The sequence below is a fragment of the Hemitrygon akajei genome, unplaced genomic scaffold (genome assembly GCF_048418815.1).
Source record: "Hemitrygon akajei unplaced genomic scaffold, sHemAka1.3 Scf000058, whole genome shotgun sequence".
NCBI classification, from domain to species: Eukaryota; Metazoa; Chordata; class Chondrichthyes; order Myliobatiformes; family Dasyatidae; genus Hemitrygon; species Hemitrygon akajei.
Window position 1 is genome coordinate 3,925,704 of NW_027331944.1, and position 21,102 is coordinate 3,946,805.

Here is a 21,102-nt window from a genome sequence, read left to right on the forward strand (position 1 = left end):
TCATTCTTCAAGCACTAAACCCTTCCCCGGTTCTCTACGCCCTTCTGGCCTCTAGGGACACTCTGTCCCCGTATCCATATCAAGTGCTACTCCCCTCACTGTCTCTGTAACCCTCCCCGGCCCGTATTGAGATGTTAGCTGACCGAAGTAGTTCTCAGTGTTGTTGTTTCCGTGTGTCCATCCGACAGGAGATATTGTGGGCACTGTACGTATCCAACCAGGCTTGGGGCATGATCTCTAATCTGACAACACAGGACTAAGCACATTAAACGCTGACGTTCGTTGGATACTTTTCACTTCTTGTTTCTGAGAATTAAGGTTTCGTTGAATTGAGATCGGGAAGTGTTTGCTACACAATACCAGGCTATTCGGAAGCAACTATTTTTATAACAAAGGAAGCGGCCGATTGCAAACTGGAGCAACTAGATCAGCGGCAAAGCTTTGTTAACCCTTTCTAAACCCCCAGAGAGATAGAGAGGGCAGAGAAGAGGATTGAACACGGGTCTCCGCAGCAGCGCCACTGGAGACCACAACCATCTCTGATCTCCAGTCACTGCTCTGTTCCCGTGTGTCATTTCGTCCTGCAAATGGCACAAATGTAGACATTACTCTAAAGAAAGGACGGTTCAAGCAGCAACTCTGGAAAAAGACACAGTCTGCGTTTCGTGTCTGGATCAGCGATGGAGATACCAGGAACCAAGAGCATGAATTTGGTCTCCCACCGAGACGTTGTTTCCGACAATTTCTGTTTGCAGTTCAGATTTCCAGCAGCTACGGGGATATTGTTTTAAATAATAATTTACTGGAATCTTCACTGAAACGGGCAATGCAGATTTCAGTCATGATTTAACAATAGACTGCGGAGTTGTGGGATAACCTGAGGATAATAGGTCGGGTGGATGGTCGGAGTTTATTGTACAGGGTGGGACAGCCTATATGAAACTCTGCTGGTATCCTTGGCTGCGGTAGCAGTGAAACCTTCCCAAGGGTGATTAAAGTGCGTGGAGGTTTATAGTGTGGAGATCTGTGGCACATATGGATATATGATAGATATGTACAGAAATACACCTTGTGGAAATGATTGTTTGATGATGAACTTCAATTAAATAAAGTACAAAAAAAGTGATCCTCATTTTTGGGTGGTGGGTCTGTTCAATCTTGCGAATACTTGGCCTCCACAGCTGCCTGTGACAAAATATTGCCCGGTTTCATCAATCTCTGTTTAAAGAAATTCCTCCTCAACTTCCTTTTAAAAGTTCGCCCCTCAACCCTGAGGCCGTGTCCTCTGGTCTCAGAGTCTCCCACCACAGGAAACATCCTCTCAACACCCACCCTATCAATTCCTTTCACCGTTCGATCGGTTTCATTGAGGCCACCCCTCAGGCCCAGAGCCATTGAAAGCTCTTCATGTGACATGCCATTCAATTCTGGAATAATTTCTGTGAACCTCCTTGAGCCCTTCTCCAGTTTCAGCGCATTGTTGGTCAGTTCAGGGGTTTAAACCTGCTTACAATGCTGCAAGTGAGGCCTCACCCGTGCGTTATAAAGTTACCGAATCACATCCTTGCTTTTACATTCTAGTTCTCATGAAATGAATGCTAACACCTTCCTCATCAAACACCAAACCTGCAAGTGAAGCATTAAGCGAACAAGTTTGAAACTAAGTTGAGCAACAAGAATCATTTCACTGGGTTACAGTGAAACATCGACACGACGGAGACTGATGGAAGAACCACATGAAGTGACCAAATTATGGGATAAATCAACATGCTGCAAATCAGAAGCGACATCACATTTCTGCCATATAGGCAGATTGGAAAAGGGGGCCGAAACTGTGACTCGGACTGATCATCATTTTCTGAGCCACTTCACGCAGCAATCGGAAGACAAGTCAGAGATTCAGCACCGTTTTCTATTATATTACATTTATTATTCAGCCATAAAAATAACAGAGTAGTTGCTTCGGCCCTTTCAGCGAACGACAGCAAGCCCGATTGACAGAGGAGATTTAAAAGGACGTTGCCTGGATGGGGGAGCATGCCTTAGGAGAATAGCTTGAGTGAACTCTGCCTTTTCTCCTTAGAGATGGAGGATGAGAGGTGACCTGATAGAGGCGTTTAAGGTGATGAGAGGCATCGATCGTGTGGATCCTCAGAGGCATTTTCCCTAGGATGCTAACACGAGGGGCCTAGCTTCCTAGTGCTTGGAAGTAGATACAAGGGGGATATCAGAGGTAAGAGTTTCACACAGACAGTGATGGGTGTGTGGAATGCCCTCCCAGCAAAGGCGGATAAATGGGTCTTTTATGAGACTCATTTTCATTTAAAAAAGATATTTTTATTAATTATTATTAAAGATGAACAAAAGATACATTAACTCAATATGTCATTATATGCAATAAAGAATTAAATTAGCAACTTACTGATTAACAAAGCTAAGCAAAATATCAATAATAATAAGTGAAAATAAAGTGTTAAGAATATATTTTTGAATGAAAATGAAGGAAAAAAAAAGAACCCCTAATAATTAAAAAATAGCTACTAACTGAAAATCAAACAAACAAACAAAAGAATAACAACAACATTGGGCGCACAACCCCGGAGCTGTACAGCTATACATCTTCCATAGGAAAAGAAATCAATCCGCCAACCCGAATCCACTTATAAAAATTGGAAGGAAGGGTTCTCGGCCCGAGAATGCCCGACTGTGGGCAACGCACCAAAACAAACTCTCAAAACATTGAGGGAAGGGGTAGGCAGGCGCTCCTCGCACGGGAGCTCCCTCATTCCCGGGGTCTTTCTGCTAGATCTCTCTGCAATAGCCGGGACACCCTTCCCAATATATCTCTTCTTGAAGGGTGAAAACAATGGAATTATTCCCATTTGGCCGCTTGTGCCGCGGCACCGGCCTCACGTCAAGTGAATAACGAAGCTAAGCTGTGGGTTGAGCGTGAAGCGCTCCGATATTTCATGGTTCTGAGCGTTACTAGTAGTCAGAAACCTACCGGACCATGATGTGGGACAAGACGGTGTAGAGGTTAGATGACACAGCAAAGTTGAGAGGGAAAATGTCGGCGGCAGTGTGAAGGTGTCAATTATGGGTCATAGGAGTCTGGGCTGAGGTGAGGGAACTAAGCTGCTGTGATACAAACGAGTCAAAACCTTCAGTGATGACTTCGGCGTGAGGATGTGAAACGCAGAAAAGATCAAACGGAGAGATGGAGAACAGTTATAAAGAAAGAATGAGGGACATTCTGAACGGTGGCTTTTCCCTCGATAGTTGTCCTTCCTCTGTGTCAATTCACGGGCCAACCATCCCCTTCTCTTCACCAGTGACGTCATCTGCGGAAACAATTCACAATTTATGTTGACCACGTCAGCAACCCGAAAGTGCGGCAGCTGGGGAGGATAAATACGAAGTGATGACTTTTGAATTTGTGTCAAACATCGTGACAATGCAACCTTGCATACAACTGGGAGATTTCATGTCGCCACAGTCCCAGGAAATTTGTTCCTTTCAATAACAATATATCGCTGTACGATGCCGCCTAACTCCAGTCTTGCGCTGTTACGTGTCTCGAAACTGCTAATCACGGGCACAACCATGGTCCTGCACGGCTCACAGAACGGAAACTAGTGGATACGTTTCCTTTACAGGTGACACTATGTATCAGCAGCCCAATATCCCGTTCACATACCTCTTCAGATCACTGTAAACAGATCGGTCCTCCAGGACAAGTCCCTGTTAATGTGAGGAAATCAGCATGATTAGCAGATATTTTAAATTAAAAACATTTTGTAAATGAAGCGAACTGCAAGAATATTGAAGAGTATCTGCGCTCATTTAATAAATTATGTCTGAAAGTAACAGGGAACAGTTGGACCATGACGGACAGAGGATCCGAGACAGACAGACATGATCCCTAAGCGGAAGGGCGCGTGATCCCTAGTCCTTTGCTTCCCTTCCGTCAAGAAGATCAGAGTGATATTTGCAACTTTCTAGTCCTCAAAAACAATTTCATAGAAATCAGCAGCTTGGAATGTCAGTACTAATCCCTCTACTCCCTCTTCAGCGGCCCATTTCAGAATGCTGGGGTGCAGTTAGTCCCGGTGATTTCTCCACCTTCAGCCCTTCCAGCTTATCTTGCATCTTCTCCTTATTATAGTGACTGCAACCACTCCGGTGCCCTGACACTGTCATACTGATGGTCTGCTCCGCAGTAAAGACAGACACATGATACGTCATGAGTTCATCCGCTGTGTGATTCATCATACTGTGTGAAGTGGAAACAATTACTTCAAAAAGGGAGTGACGCAAATAATTCCCTCACCGTGTAAGTGGAGTTTCCATCTTCTGCATTGTTCCTTGCGCCCTGAAAGGAGAAATTGAAAATTTCTATTGTGACGTTTACCTTGCGCTCGACAATTGTATTCTGACTCTCCACATGTAAACCCCGAGGGTATCAATCTTCACATTCATTGCTGCTCGGACGCGACCCATCACATTACTTATCTTCTCATCTTTCAAACAATGACTGAGATCATGAACATAACACAAAGATCCAACCTGTTCAATCCTGAAGAAATTTTCATAGGTTCCCGATGCGTTTACGGTGTTTGTATCCAAGATGCCTGCGGGAACAATACAGATACGTCACAGCGGTGAAGAGCATCATGGGCCGTTGTTAATACAGCGGATGTCAATCCGGCCACAAAACAAAATGCCAGCGATAGCACGAACTACATTCCATATAACCATATAACAATTACAGCACGGAAACAGGCCATGTCGGCCCTTCTAGTCCATGCCGAACGCTTACTCTTACCTAATCCCACTGACCTGCACTCGGCAGATAACCCTCCATTCCTTTCCTGTCCAATTTTACTTTAAATTACAATACCGAACCTGCCTCTACCACTTCTACTGGAAGCTCGTTCCACACTCGTTACCCTTAACCTTTTGCCCCCTAAGTCTCCCACAAACGCCAGAGCCAGGTAATAATAATTTAGGTCAGATACGGAAAGGAAAATACCATACCGTCCCTCCAATGATATTGTAATCCTCAGTTGAAAATTTCCACTTATTAAACTGGACAACCCGACAACCCAAGCAGCATTATTCGTGACCGTGGATGAAAACCTCCAGCTTCTGTGCGTTAGGAACTAACATGTTTAAATGAAATATTAAGATATCCGTGGGCTCAGTAATAGAACAGTTGAAATGCAGTTCACTCACCCTTCCTTCCGGAATTGATGCTCGTGACGTATTGGGATCGTGGCGGATCTCTGATCCTGAATAAACAGAAACAAAGGACAAAATATGAATCCGGCAGCGAGTGACTTTCTTGCACTGATACACCGAATGATATAATTCCCATTCATCCATTGGATACTCCCTGTTTTTTACTTGAATCTATTCCGGCTATCAGATGCCCGATTCCAGTCCTACTCGATCTTCACAACAGTGGCCATATTGGATTGCACAGCGATGGTGTTTCGGGCTTTCAGATCTCAGTTTGTCAGGGGAAAGTGACACATGTATCACTGAACGCTTCCGCTTTCAGACAAATGTTCACATTTCAGGAAAACAACGCCCACGTGAACGCTTAATGCTGATTCTGTCCACAGACTGTCCCTGTTCTGTGGAGTGATTCCGGAATTGCTGATCGAGTTTAGCAGCTTTTGAGAAATGAGATGTGAAAATGCAAACAGGTAGAGCCCGAGCGGACCCCGTTTGTTTTAAAATCACCAGACGAGAGGCGAGGATTGACCGACTGCTCCATGATACCCGAAGTTGATTGTTGTCGACAGGGTAACATTCAGTCACATATGGCAAAGTTATTTCCCATGGGAGGGGATTTTAGGACAAGAAAGCACGGTTTCAGGATTGAAGGGCGTCCAGTTAGAACAGAGTTGCGGAGAAATTACTTTAGACAGACTCTGGTAAATCTGTGGAATTTGTTACCACGAACGGCTGTGGAGACCAATTCACTGGACGCATTTAAAACAGAGACAGTTTCTTGATTAGCCAGGGTATCAAAGGGTATGGGCAGAAGGCAGGGGAGTGGCGGTGACTGGAAGAATTGGGTCAGTGCATGATTGAATGGCAGAGCAGACACGATGGGCTGAATGGCTTACTTCTGCTCCTATATGGTCTAACATCCCAATTGTTCTGGCATTCTGAGTCCTACTTCTCTTCTTGTATCTCATGCTCTTATGGTCTAATATCCGTTACCGCCCACCGAAAGGACATCAGTGCCTGGTGGGCATCTCCACCCATGCACCGTTCGTGTTCCATTCCTGAACCTTGCACATGAACCGTCAGCAGGTATTTATCTCTTTCCCTCTCCAGTTTGTGTAATTTGCTTCATTCGCCTGTCGCATCACAAGTTCGCATTAAAGCTTCCAATATCCCACTTATGCAAAAAAAGAAAAAAAAAGTTCTACCGCACGAATTAAAAGTAGAAGCGATATTTGGAGAAAATATGCATTTACCAGCCAGTTTTCCTCGCGATCAACCATCCACTGACTCCGCCGATCAGGCCCATGGCAAGTAAACCAAGTACAATGCCCACGATTGCCCCAGAGCCGAGGGTGCAATTGCCATCTGTTTTTGTTGATAACACACAAGGAAATATATATATCTTACATTCCGAGAACACGTCTTTATCAGTGGCAAGTTCACTTTCACAACAATTTGACTGAGTCAGTTTGGAGTCGTACATTGTGTCACAAGGATCATTCCCGGAATGAAAGGGTTAACATACGAGGAACGTTTAATTGCTCTGGGTGTGTACTCGTTTGAATTTAGAAGGATGGTGGGGGATATCCCATTACAAATTTCCGAATGGAACCATAGAAACATAGAACATTACAGCACAGAAAAAGGCCCTTCGGCCCTTCTTGGCTGTGTCGAACCATTCTTCTGCCTAGTCCTACTGACCTGCACCTGGAGCATATCCCTACATACACCTCTCATCCATGTACCTGTCCAAGTTTCTCTTGAATATTAAAAATGAGCCCTCATTTACCAGTTTACCTGTCAGCTCATTCCACACTCCCACCCACTCTCTGTGTGAAGAAGCCCCAACAATGTTCCCTTTAAACTTTTCCCCCTTCACACGTAACTCATACCCTCTGTTTATTTATTTTTTCTCCCCCGGCCTCAGTGGAAAAAGTCGGCTTGCATTAACCCTATATATACCCATCATTATTTTATTTTCCTCTATCAAATCTCCCCTCTTTCTTCTACGCTCGGGAATAAAGTCCAAAGCTATTCAAACTTTCTCTGTAACTCAGTTTCTCAAGTCGCGGAAACATCCTACAAAACCTTCTCTGCACTCTTTCAACCTAATTAATGTTTTTTTTTCCTGTAATTAGGTGACCAAAACTGCATGCAATACTCCAAATTTGACCTCACCAATGTCTTATACAACCTCACCAACATTCCAACTCTTATACTCAGTACTTTGATTTATAAAGGCCAATGTACCAAAATCTCTCTTTACGAGCCAATCTACCTGTGACACAGCTTTCAGTGATTTTTGTATCTGCATTTCTTAATCCCTCTGTTCTACTGCATTGCTCAGTGTCCTACCATTTACCTTTTATGTTCTACCTTGGTTTGTCCTTCCAAAGTACAATACCTCAGATTTGTCTGCAGTAAACTGCCATCAGCCATTTTACAGCTCATTCCCCCAACTGGTCCAAATCCCTCTGCAAGCTTTGAAAACCTTCCTCACTTGTCCACTACACCTCCAATCTTTGTATCATCAGCAAATTAGCTGATCCAATTTACCACATTGTCATCGAGATCATTGATATAGATGACAAATAACAATGGACCCAGCACTGATCCCTGTGGCACACCACTAGTCACAGGCCTCCACTCAGAGAAGCAATCCTCCACTACCACTGTCTGGCTTCTCCCATTGAGAAAATATCTAATCCAATTTACTACCTCTCAAGTATAACTAGCGACTGAATCTTAATAACTAACCTCCTATATCAAAGGCCTTACTGAAGTCCATGTAGACAACATCCACTGACTTCCCTTCATCTGCTTTCCACGTAACTTCCTCGAGAAACTCTAATAGATTGGTTTGAACATGACCGACCACGCACAAAGCCATCTTGACTCTCCCTGGTGAGTCCCTGTCTATCAAAATACTTGTAAAGCCTTTCTCTTAGTAATCCTTCAAATAATTTACCTGCTACGAACGTCAAACTTGCCGGCCTATAATTTCTCGGACTACTTTTAGAGGTGTTTTTTTTTAAACAAGGGAACAACATGAACACCTCACTCGTAGATACCGACATTTTAAATATATCTGTCAGGACCCCTACAATTTCAACACAAGTCTCCAACAAGGTCCGAGGGAATACCCTGTCAGGTTCTGGGGATTTATTTGCTCTGATTTTCCTCAAGACAGCAAGCACCTCCTCCTCTTTAATCTGTATATGTTCCATGACCTCCCTACTTGTTTGCCTTGATTCCATAGACTCCATACCAGTTTCCTTAGTAAATAGAGATGCAAAAAAAAAGTATTTAAGATCTCCCCCATTTCTTTTGTTTCCATACATAACCGACCACTCTGATCTTCAAGCTGACCAATTTTATCCCTTACTATCCTTTTGCTCTTAACATATCTGTAGAAGCTCTTAGGATTGTCCTTCACCTTGACTGGCAAAGCAACCTAATGCCTTCTTTTAGCCCTCTGATTTTTTTCCTAAGTATTTTTTGTACTTTTTATACCCCTCAAGTACCTTATTTGCTCGATGTTGCCTGTATATGTTATACATCTCTCTCTTCTACTTTATCAGAGTTCCAATATCTCTCGAGAACCAAGGTTCCTTATTATTATTATTTCTTTTGCCTTTAACCCTGACAGGAACATACAAACTCTGCACTCTCAAAATTTCTCCTTTCAAGGCCTCCCACTTACCAACGACATCCTTTCCAGAGAACAACCTGTCCCAATCTAACCTTTTTAGATACTTTATTGCACTTTCAAGCACTGGCACACAGTACTTGCACTGTGTGTCAGACAGAGTGGTCAGTAGCACTGGGGCTCCACAGGGGGCTGTCCTGCCTCGTTTTCTCTTCATCATCTACATCTCGGACTTCAACTACTGCACCGAGTCTTGCCATCTTCAGAAGTTTTCTGATGACTCTGCCATAGTTGGATGCATCAGCAAGGGAGATGAGGCTGAGTACAGGGCTACGGTGGGAAACTGTCACACGGTGCGAGCAGAATCATCTGCAGCTTAATGTGAAAAAGACTAAGGAGCTGGTGGTGGACCTGAGGAGGGCTAAGGCACCGGTGACCCCTGTTTCCATCCAAGGGGTCAGTGTGGACATGGTGGAGGATTACAAATACCTGGGGATACGAATGGACAATAAACTGGACTGGTCAAAGAACACTGAGGCTGTCTACAAGAAGGGTCAGAGCCGTCTCTACTTCCTCAGGAGACTGAGGTCCTTTAACATCTGCCAGACGATGCTGAGGATGTTCTACGAATCTGTGGTGGCCAGTACTATCATGTTTGCTTTTGTGTGCTGGGGCAGCAGGCTGAGGGTAGCAGACACCAACAGAATTAACAAGCACATTCGCAAGGCCTCTAATGTTTGGGGGTGGAACTGGACTCTCTGACGGTGGTGTCGGAAAAGAGGATGCTGTCCAAGTTGCATGCCATCTTGGATAATGACTCCCATCCACTCCATAATGTACTGGTTAGGCACAGGAGTACATTCAGCCAGAGATTCATTCCACCGAGATGTAACACTGAGCGTCATAGGAAATCATTCCTGCCTGTGGCCATCAAACATTACAACTCCTCCCTCGGAGTGTCAGACAAAGCGAGCCAATAGGCTGGCTCTGGACTTACTTTCACTTGGCAAATTAACGTCAGGTTTGACACAATATTTGAAACAACTGGACGCTCCGGTACAATTCTGACCACCTCTGGCCTGTCTATAAAATGAGAATACCTGTGGAGCATCCGCTACAAATGATGGTTGCTGGTTACCTGTGTACTTGCAGTAAACCTCCACGTAGGTCTGTCCAGCATCACTGCTGAAAGAGTTGCTGGCGATGCACTTGTACGTCCCTACGTCGTTTCTGTTCACACTGATTATAGTCAGTTTCGCCTTGTCGGGAGATGTAAATATTCTGCCGTTTTCCTGGATGGGTTGGTTGTCCTTGAACCATGTCCGTGTCTCAACAGTGCCCGACGCGACACAACTCAGTGCGATGGTATCGAGGTTTTCCAGGGGAGTGGGATTATTGGTCACCACGGCAACCCCGGTCACTGGATCTAAAATTAAATTTCGAATGCAGTTACACTTGGTTTCAGCTACATCATGTTCATAACATTTGGTTCGCCAACTCAAGATCCCTGTCTCTGTCGTCATTCCTGTCTCTTATCCCCACGTGTTTCGATTTCAGATCAGATCGCGGACTGAATGAAACTCCGGCGGAGTTTAAAACTTTACTGCTGTTTCACAGGGGGACTAAGTAACTTGGCTATACTTTAATTGTCCTCTGGAACAAATGCGAATAAGCTGGTCTCCCCGTATACTCTGTCTTTTTGCATCTTATTACACCTACAAAATTAGTCCTATAATATTGTTGGCAACACCGAATCAAGGCTTTAGCCGGGTGTTTGATACATATTGTATCGACAGGACCGGCAGGAGGACAAGCGCGCCGGCGTTGCTGTGTTGGTGAAACATGAAGTTAAAGTATTAGAAAGAGGTGAAAGAGGGTGGGAATGTATTAAACCGATGTGCAGAGAGCTGTAGAACAGCGAGGGTAAAAAGTCCCTGATGGGAATGGCACAGAGACCGCCAAACAGAATAATGATGCGGCCTAAAACTACAACGTGTGATAGAAAATGCATGTCCAGTGGTCAATGTTACAATAATTAAGGAGGGATTTCAATAGGAAGATAGATTTGGAAAATCAGTTTGATGCTGGTTCCAGCAGGGTGATCTTGTCGAGTCCCTGCGAGCTGGTGTTTCAGGGCAGCTCGGGTTTGAGCCCAGTAGAGGATCATCTATTCTGGATTTGAGCAAAGATACAGAATTGAACAGAGACCTTTAGGGAAAAGAAAACAAACAATTTCGGGAAAGTGTTTATAACGTGATCGAATTCACCCTGAAATTTGTGAAGGAGAAGCTGAAGTCATATGTGTCAGTATTACAATGGGATAAACGAGTTGGCCAGAACTGTTTGGAAAGGAGTCGATCATTAAGGATGAGGTCTCAGGGTACTTGGGGGCACATGATAAAATAGGCTGCAGTCAGCATGCTTCCCTCGGGGGAAATCTTGCCTGACAAATCTGCTGGAATCATTTGAAGAAATAACAGGCAGGATAGACAAAGGATAAGCGGTCGATGTTGTGTTCGGGAATTTTCAGAAGCCCATGACAAGGTGCCATACATGCGGCTGTTTTACAAGCTTCGAGTTAATGGTATTACATGGAAGATTCAGCATGGATAAAGTAATGGCCGATTGGCGAAAGCCAAAGCGTGAGCTTTCTCTGCCTGTCTGCCAGTGACCAGTGGTGTTCCACGGTGGTCCGTGTTGGAGCCGATTATTTTCCTGTTACATGTCAATGATTTGGACGATGGAATTGATTGCATTCTTGTAAAGTTTGCAGACGACGCGAACACATGTGGAGGGGCATTTCGCATTGAGGAATTAGAGAGGCCACACAAGAACGAAGACATATTAGGGGAATGGGAAAAGAAATGGCAGGTGGAAAAGTGTCATCATGCAGAAACATAGAAAACCTACAGCATAATACAAAGCCTTCGGTCCAAAAGGTTGTGCCGGACATGTCCCGACCTATGAAATTACTAGTCCTACCCATAGCCCTATATTTTTCCAGCTCCATGTCCTTATCGAAAAGTCTCCTAAAAGACACTATCGTATCCGACTCCACCATCATTGCTAGCAGCCCATTCCACGCACTCACCACTCTCTGAGTAACAAACTTACCCCTGACATCGCCTCTGAACCTACTCCCAAGCACCTTAAACCTGTGTCCTCTTGTGGCAACAATTTCAGCCCTGGTGAAAAAAAACTTCTGACTATGCACACCATCAATGCCTCTCTTCATCTTAAACACCTCTGTCCGGTCACCTCTCATCCTCAGACGGACCAAGGAGAAAAGGCTGAGTTCACTCAGCCTACTTTCATAAGGCACGCTCCCCAATCCAGGAAACATCCTTGTAAATCTCATTGTAAATCATACTTAAATCCTGCTACAAAACATATTAGGAGAATGGCCAAAGAAATGACAGATGGAATACAGTGCCGGTTAGCGAACGGTTATGTACTTTGTTAGAATAAATGGGAGATGAATATTCCCTAAGTGGAGGGAAAATACAAAGTATTGAAGTGCATTGAGACTTGGGAGTCCTTGAGCAAGATGCAGTAAAGGTTAATGTTCATGTTGGTTTTGTGGTGAGGAGGGTAATGCAATGTTAGCATTCATTTCAAGTGAATGAGATTATAAAAACAACGGTGTAATCTTTCAAATTTTTAAGCACCAGTGAGGTCTCACCCGGAGTACTGTGAGCAGATTTAGGCCATTTTTCTTGGAAATTCACTCATTTGAGTCTATCATCAATGATTTTCCTATAAAGAGCATTTAATGGCTTTGGGTCATTAATCATTAATTACATTAATTTTCTGGGCCGAAGGTTTTCTATGTTTCTGCATGATGACACTTTTCCACCTGCCATTTCTCTTCCCATTCCCCTAATATGTCTAAGTCCTTATGTGGCCTCTCTAATTCCTCAATGCGAAATGCCCCTCCACATGTGATCATTAATGGAGAATGTGTGGAGCAGGTTAAGACCTACAAGTATCTAGGAGTACAGTTAGACGAGAAGCTAAACTGGACTGCCAACACAGATACCTTGTGCAGGAAGGCACAGAGTCGACTGTACTTCCTTAGAAGGTTGGCGTCATTCAATGTCTGTAGTGAGATGCTGAAGATGTTCTATAGGTCAGTTGTGGAGAGCGCCCTCTTCTTTGTGGTGGCGTGTTGGGGAGGCAGCATTAAGAAGAAGGACGCCTCACGTCTTAATAAGCTGGTAAGGAAGGCGGGCTCTGTCGTGGGCAAAGTACTGGAGAGTTTAACATCGGTAGCTGAGCGAAGGGCGCTGAGTAGGCTACGGTCAATTATGGAAAACCCTGAACATCCTCTACATAGCACCATCCAGAGACAGAGAAGCAGTTTCAGCGACAGGCCGCTATCGATGCAATGCTCCTCAGACAGGATGAAGAGGTCAGTACTCCCCAATGCCATTAGGCTTTACAATTCAACCGCCAGGGGTAAGATATGTTAAAGTGCCGGGGTTGATTGTATTTAATGTATTTAAGTAAACTAATTAAGAACTTTTTAAAAGCTATTATTAATGCTTTTTGAGAGAGTGATTTAGATGCATATCATATTTTTACTGAGTTAAGTATTGTATGTAATTAGTTTTGCTACAACAAGTGTATGGGACATTGGAAAAAAAATGTTGAATTTCCCCATGGGGATGAATAAAGTATCTATCTATCTATCTATCTATCTATCTATCTATCTATCTATCTATCTATCTATCTATCTATCTATCTATCTATCTATCTATCTATCTATCTATCTATCTATCTGTATTCACTGGAATTCAGAAGAATGAGGGGAGACCTGATAGACAACTATCGAATTGTGAGAGGCCTTGTTAGAGTTTATGTGGAGAGGATTATGGCCTCAGACTAACCATCCCCCTAACTTCTAAAAAACGACACAGAGTGGATGTGGAGAGGATGTTTCCTGTAGTGCGGGAGTCTAGGACTAAAGGACCCAGATTTAGTGGATGTGGAGAGGATGTTTCTTATAGTGGGGGAGACTAGGACCAGAGTACACAGATAGAGTGGACGTGGAGAGGATGTTTCCTATAGTGGGTGAGTCTAGGACCAGAGGACACAGATAAGGTGGATGTGGAGAGGATGTTTCCTATAGTGGGGGAGTCTAGGACCAGAGGACACAGATAGAGTCGATGTGGAGAGGGTGTTTCCTATAGTGGATGATTATGTATCTATAGTTTTCTATAGAGAGGATGATTCCTGTGGTGGGAGCGTCAACGTCAAGATGACACAGCTAAAATTAGAGAACCCTCCTTTTAGAATGGAGCTGAAAAGGTATTTCTTCAGAAGTGGTTGTAAATCCGTGGAATTGTTTGCCACAAGCAGGGGTGGAGACCATGTGTTTATGTATATTTAGCGCAGAGGTTGATAGATTTTCTATTGGTCAGGGCTTCAAGGAATACGGGGAGAAGGCGGTGTTAGCATTCATTTCATGTGGACGAGATTGTAAAAGCAATGATGTGACCTTTCAACTGTTTAAGCACCAGTGAGGGCTCACCGGGAGTATTGTGAGCAGATTTGGGGCACTGTTCTTGGAAAGGATGTGTTGAACCTGAAGGGCCTCAAAGGAAGTTCACTCACATGAGCCTATTGTTTTCATATGACGAACATTTGATCACTGGAATTCAGAAGAATGAGGGGTGACCTTATAGACAGTTTCCTTCCTCTCAACTCTTCTGTATTCTTGTGAATACAGGCTCAGAGACATTAAAGGCTCATATTATGACAAGTCTTTCAATCCCGGAATCATTTCCGTGAACCCCCTTTGAACCCTCTCCAATTTCAGCACATCCATTCTCGGGTAAGGGGCCAAATCTGTTCACAATACTCCAATTGAGGCCTCGGCAGTGTTTTATAAACTTTCAATATTATATGCTTACTTTTATATTCTTGTCCACTTGAAATGAATGCTAACATCGCATTTCCCTTCCTCACAATAGACTCAGCCTCTAAATTAACCTTTAGGCAATCCTACACAAAGGACTGACAAGTCCCTTTACACATCATTCTCTTATCGTTGTTTTTTCTCCATTTAAAGATAATCAGTGTTGGACACATGGGCTAGTACAGTGATACTGGCGGTAAACGTTCAGTCGATGTGCTGCTCACGGTAATCCTAACGTCAGAGCTAACTGTCCTGCTTTTCATTAACCACGAATAGGAAGCATGTCCCCCTCTTGCCGTGTACTGCAAACTAACTGTGTCATTGTGTTCTACTGAGTCAGCGTCATTCGATGTGGTGTTGGGTCTGGATACGGATTCTGTAAAAATACCACAGATCATGGATCATGTGTAACGTACTGTGATGAAATGATGGCTCCAAGGAGATATATTCTGCTTAAAGCAAATTGCTACAGATGGACAGATCAGAGATAAAACTACAGAGTGCTGTCAATATTCTGGTCACTTCTCTACAAGAAGGATGTGGAAGCCATCGAAAGAGTACCGAGGGGATTTACAAGGTTGTTGCCTGGATTGGGGAGCATGTCTTATGAGAATGGGTTGAGTGAACTCGGCCTTTTGTCCTTGGAGGGACGGAGGATGAGAGGTGAACTGATAGAACTGTTAAAGATGATGAGAGGCATTGATCGTGTGGATAGTCAGAGGCTTTTTCCCAGGGCTGAAATGTTTGCCACAAGAGGAAACAGGTTTAAGGTGCTGGGGAGTAGGTACAGAGGAGATATCAGGGGTAAGTATTTTACTCAGAGAGTGGTGAGTGCGTGGAATGGGCTGCCGGCAACGGTGGTGGAGCCGGAAAAGATAGGGGCTTTCAAGAGACTTTTGGATAGGTACGTGGAGCTTATATGTAAGCCTGGCAATTTCTAAGGCAGGGACATGTTCGATACAACATTGTGGGCCGAAGGGCGTGTATTGTGCTGTAGGTTTTCTATGTTTCTATACTGTCGTAGACATGTGGGCGGCACTGGGGAGGATAGCGTCGTTAAACTTTGAGGTAGATGATTTAGAATTAATCATTTCCAGCTGACTGGAGAAACAGTCCGTTTGCAAAAATAGAGTAAAATACAGCACAAATGATCACTTGATGGACTTGAAGACGGAACTGACATCCGGCACGGACAAGTGCGAGCAGCCCGCAAATAGAAACGGGGATACACAGCCACGCACAACAGTGAGAACTGAACAGTCCGAGAGCAGGTCTGGCAGAGTTCACTGGAGTCCAGGTTCTGCGACCACCGTAAAGGTTGTATTGTATTCTTTCACCACAGGAATAAAATGAAAGTTATATTCCGAGATCGCATGACTCTGTCTCACTTACCAGTGACACGCAGAGTGACGGTCGCTGAGATTTGGGAGCCGCTAGTTGGAACCATATTCACACGGTATACCCCGCTGTCCAGCACGTTCACCGACTTCAGCAGAAGCGACCAGTTGGAAGTGAATAACTCTGCCCGCGATGTGTACTCATTATCTACAGTCCCGGTCTGACCGATCCACTGGGCGACTGTTTTCCCATTAAAAATCCAGCTTCCACTGCTGACGTTGGACGACGGCCGGACTGAAAAAAGCGCATCAGCCCCAGCGGTGACATTTATTTGGCTGTGCTCAACGATAATAGTAAACTGCTGGGACTCACCTGAGAAAGAGAAAATCATATGAGGGAAAAGCGACAGACGCGGATAGACTTGGGAACTGCACTTAACTCAATCTGTAGAGATACCCGGGATCTGTTTTCAGCTCAGTAAGGTCGATAATTATAATCTCATCTTCATCCCTCCTACCACCCGCCACTCTGATGGTTATCCGCCACTGAGGGTTCGAGAGAGTGACACTCACCCGCCGTTATGTGGAGACAAAGAACGAGAGCTGCGAAGGGCAGTCCCGACATCCCGGGAGAGCAGCGCCGATCTCTGTTACACTCGGAGACTGAGCCGCACTTCCTGGTTTGCGGGTCAGATATCTGGATTCTGACGTCACGAGCGGCAGCGCTGATTGGATCAGAGTGTCTGTACTTTGCACAAATCTACATCAAATCCTGTGTGCTGTTCTACAACTATCTGCTGATGTGTTGAATCCGATAATGATCTCAAAGAGAGTTTCTCTTACTCACCGACATGAAGAGAAAGAGAGAGAGAGTAAAGTGAACGTCATCCACGCGATCCCGAGAGAGAGGCCCCTGTCTCTGTTACATTCGAAGAGTGAGCCTCATTTCCTGGTCTCCAGGAGAGATCCCGAGAGCCCGTTATCTGAAAAGCCGGAGCTGACTGGAGCGCAGAGCGAGAAGGCGGAGAGTAAACGAACCTAAAACGCTGGAGAAGCAGAAGGCTATTCGGCCCTCGATACTCTGGTGTCGTCCTCCACCAGATCAGGTGGCACTTTCCTCAAAACTACTTCCATCCCAGATAGGGAGACAGGCTGAGTGTTGTCGCCGCAATAATCTTGCATACAAGGACACCAAGACGAAGAGATCACACACCAGTCCTCATTGAAGCCTACAGCACAATAAACGCCCTTCGGCCCACAAAGCTTGAAGAGATTTGGTATGGGTATGTCACCAGAAACTGGGAAATGCTCGCACAATCAAGGCGGAGAGTATTCTTACCGTTTGCATCACCGTCTGGTGTGCAGGCTGCAATGCACAGGGTCGACACAGATTGCAGAGGGTTGTGTTCAACAATCACATTCATCACAGTGCAAGGCTCTTCATAATATAAAAAACCTTCAAAAGGTGGTTCCTTAGGAATACCAGGTCCATAATTAAGGGCGATCACCGTCAGGTATATGGTCTTGTCTCATTACCACTATCCGGGATATGCTCTCTTCTCATGGCAACCATCCGGGATATGCTCTCTTCTCATTACCACCATCCGGGATATGCTCTCTTCTGATGACTACCATCCTGGATATGTTCTCGTGTCCTTACCACCATCCGGAAGTAGGTACATGAGCCGGAAGACTCACGCTCAAAGAGATACCAGTATCTTCTGCAATCAGATTTTTTGAGCGATTCATGGACCGATGAAACCGAGCTCATAATTCTTTTATTTATTTGATAGTTCGTTTACTTTTTCATTATTTAATTTACTTACTCGTTTATTGGCTTGTTTACTTCCCGAAATACGTTGTACATTTTATGCATATATTATTAATTAACGTACTGAGGACGCGTTGCGCCACCTGGCGATTGGGGATCCTCAATTAGAGGATCGGAACGCATATTCAGTGGACATGGAAGAGACACCCAGTTGCGCTCCGAATCCATGGTTTATCATGAAGGAGTCGCCGCTGCTCTGTTCTTATCTGATGCAGCCTATCGGTCTGCCTGGTGGGCTGAGAACCCTTTGGGCTGGAGAGCGACATTCAGAGTGTGGCAGGTGAGCCGTCTCAGTGAAAGAGAGGACTCAGAAATCCTTTGTGCCCCTTCGAAACAGCAATCTTGCCCTTTGGTGCAGTACTTGCATTGCTGGGAGTCATGTGCGATGAGCCGTTAAAGTTCATGTGGAGTTCGTATGATCGCTGTTGCCTGTAGAGAATTCGCGTGTCTTTTTTTGTGCTTAATTGGCGATAAAAGCAAAGAAAATGCACATTTTGTAGATTTGTGGCCTTCCGGAAATTGTCGCCGTATATCGCCAGTGTCATTTTAATTATAATACACGGTCTGTGCAATGTTTTCAAATCGGACTGGGCGAGGTTATGGAGTCAGAAATGATCCTGGAGACAGAAGGAGACGAGGTGCGAGATCAGACTGCAAGGTTTGATCGGCTCAGGGAACGTGTGACCATTGCTCCCATTCTGACCTCGTCTCCACATTCCGACACTGCCCCCTTGTGGTGACACTGTGCCGCCTGCTTTCTGTGCTGTTGCTCTTTCAACTTTGCCAATGGAAGTACGGCCGTCACTGTATTGTCACCGGCGTCAGTTATCACAGTGTGCAGTTGTGCCTCTTCTTCCCAGACGATATCTTACTGCAGGCCGTCATTACACTTCACTCGACATATCGGCAGCGGTTGCCGAGGTACTTGATGAGATGCCGAAACTCGGCAGGCTCCTGCGGGTTTAAAAGTGTTGACGTGCTTTCCTTGCAATGATATTTATACGGGGGCTCCAGGACTGGTTCTCGGAGAGAGTCGTACCCAGAAATTTAAAGTTACTGACCCTCTCCACCTCTCATCCTCTGCTGATTACTGGCACATGGACCTCTGGTCTCTCAAAGGCCGAGCATTTATCTGATGATTACGTCACATAGAAACATAGACAACAGGTGCAGGAGTAGGCCATTCGGCCCTCCGAGCCTGCACCGCCATTCAGTATGATCATGGCTGATCATCCAACTCAGAACCCTCTACCTGCTTTCTCTCCATACCTCCTGATCCCTTTACCCACAAGGGTCATATCGAACTTTTTCTTAAATATAGCCAATGAACGGGACTCAACTGTTTCCTGTGGCAGTGAATTCCACAGATTCACCACTCTCTGTGTGAAGAAGTTTTTCCTCATCTCGGTCCTAAAAGGCTTCCCCTTTATCCTTAAACTGTTACCCCTCGTTCTGGACTTCCCCAACATGGGAAACAATCTTCCTGCATCTAGCCTGTCCAATCCCTTTAGAATTTTATACGTTTCAATAAGATCCCCCCTCAAACTTCTAAATCCCAGTGAGTATAAGCCCAGTCGATCCAGTCTTTCTTCATATGAAAGTCCTGCCATCCCACGAATCAATCTGTTGAACTTTACCTGTACTCTCACTATGGCAAGAATATCTTTCTTCAGATTAGGGGTCCAAAACTGCACGCAATATTCTAGGTGCGGTCTCACCAAGGCCTTGTACAACTGCAGTAGAACCTCCCTGCTCCTGTACTCAAATCATTTTGCTATGAATGCCAACATACCATTTGACTTTTTCACCGCCTGCTGTACCTGCATGCCCACCTTCAATGACTGGTGTACAATGACACCCAGGTCTCGTTGCATCTCCCCTTTTCCTAATCGGCCACCGTTCAGATAATAATCTGTTTTCCTGCTCTTGCAACCAAAGTGGATATCCTCACATTTATCCACATTAAATTGCATCTGCCATGAATTTGCCCACACACCTAACCTATCCAAGTCACCCTGCATCCTTTTAGCATCCTCCTCACAGCTAACACCGCCGCCCAGCTTCGTGTCATCCGCAAACTTGGAGATGTTGCATTTAATTCCCTCGTCTAAATCATTAATATATTTTGTAAAAAAACTGAGGTCCCAGCACTGAGCCTTGCGGTACCCCACTAGTTCACTGCCTGCCGTTCTTTAAAGGTCCCGTTTACTCCCACTCTTTGCTTCCTGTCTGCCAACCAATTCTCTATCCACAGCAATAGCATACCCCCAATACCGTCTGCTTTAAGTTTGCACACTAATCCCCTGTGTGTACCTATATCGTTGGTAGTCACTTTGCTCGTGACTCTCCCTCGGGTGAAAACAATTTAATATCACACATAGAGCAGGACAGTGCAGGAGCAGAGCCGTCGGTCATCGAAAAAAAGTTGAAGTCACTTGTGACGAACAAGCGAATTCTTCAAAGACGAACATGGACAAATGATAACAAACCCATTCAGGATAATGAAAGGAGGTCTCAGTATTCAGAAAATTCTAATCTGAACATAACCCGTGTTCACAGAAATGACATAAATGTACGATAAACAATGATTTCAGTAGTGACAGCGCTGAGATCTACCTGCATGTTAACTGTAAGTTTGCAGATGGCTCATTACATCAAATTGCCTTCAGTATTACTGATTACAGAAACAGCATACCATATCGATTCCCTTTGAAGATGGACCAGACAACTTCATGATTCAGCTTCAGGGTCCACCTGTTACAGATATCGTTACGAGCCTGAAATTATCTTGTTCTGCCCAGTCAGTTCCCACTGCTGACAATATATGGCGCAATGGGATAACCTATGTGCAGACAGGCCAGGACAACCCCACCGAGTCGGTAAACAATGTTGACCGTAGAAATTATACTTGTCAGATTGAGATCAAAGTAACCATGAAACACAGCGGCTTTTCTGTAAAGATTACAGTACAGGGCAAGTGAAAGTTTCCGTCAATATTCAACTTCCAACCACCGCTTCAACTTCTGAGCAATTTTATTTTGCAGCTCTATTCTATCTACTTTATTCGTCATATTAAAGAAAAAACTGTTTATCAGGGATAGTGAAGGTGGAGCAGAGTAACAGA

At 44.6% G+C, this 21,102-nt stretch overlaps 2 protein-coding genes across 2 annotated transcripts in view; one reads left to right on the plus strand and one right to left on the minus strand.

Annotated features, from left to right (window-relative positions):
* LOC140721622 (NACHT, LRR and PYD domains-containing protein 3-like) overlaps positions 1-21,102 on the plus strand; it is a 1,017,925-nt gene that overhangs the window by 457,827 nt on the left and 538,996 nt on the right. The window lies entirely within an intron of this gene.
* LOC140721621 (cell adhesion molecule CEACAM15-like) lies at positions 2,479-16,772 on the minus strand. Its single transcript, XM_073036432.1, has 9 exons — positions 16,721-16,772; positions 16,203-16,520; positions 10,029-10,316; positions 6,495-6,606; positions 5,236-5,291; positions 4,567-4,631; positions 4,331-4,372; positions 3,698-3,741; positions 2,479-3,341 (listed from the first exon to the last, which is right to left on the minus strand). Exons 1-9 carry the CDS (start codon positions 16,770-16,772, stop codon positions 3,338-3,340), a joined length of 981 nt encoding a protein of 326 aa, XP_072892533.1. The 3' UTR covers positions 2,479-3,337.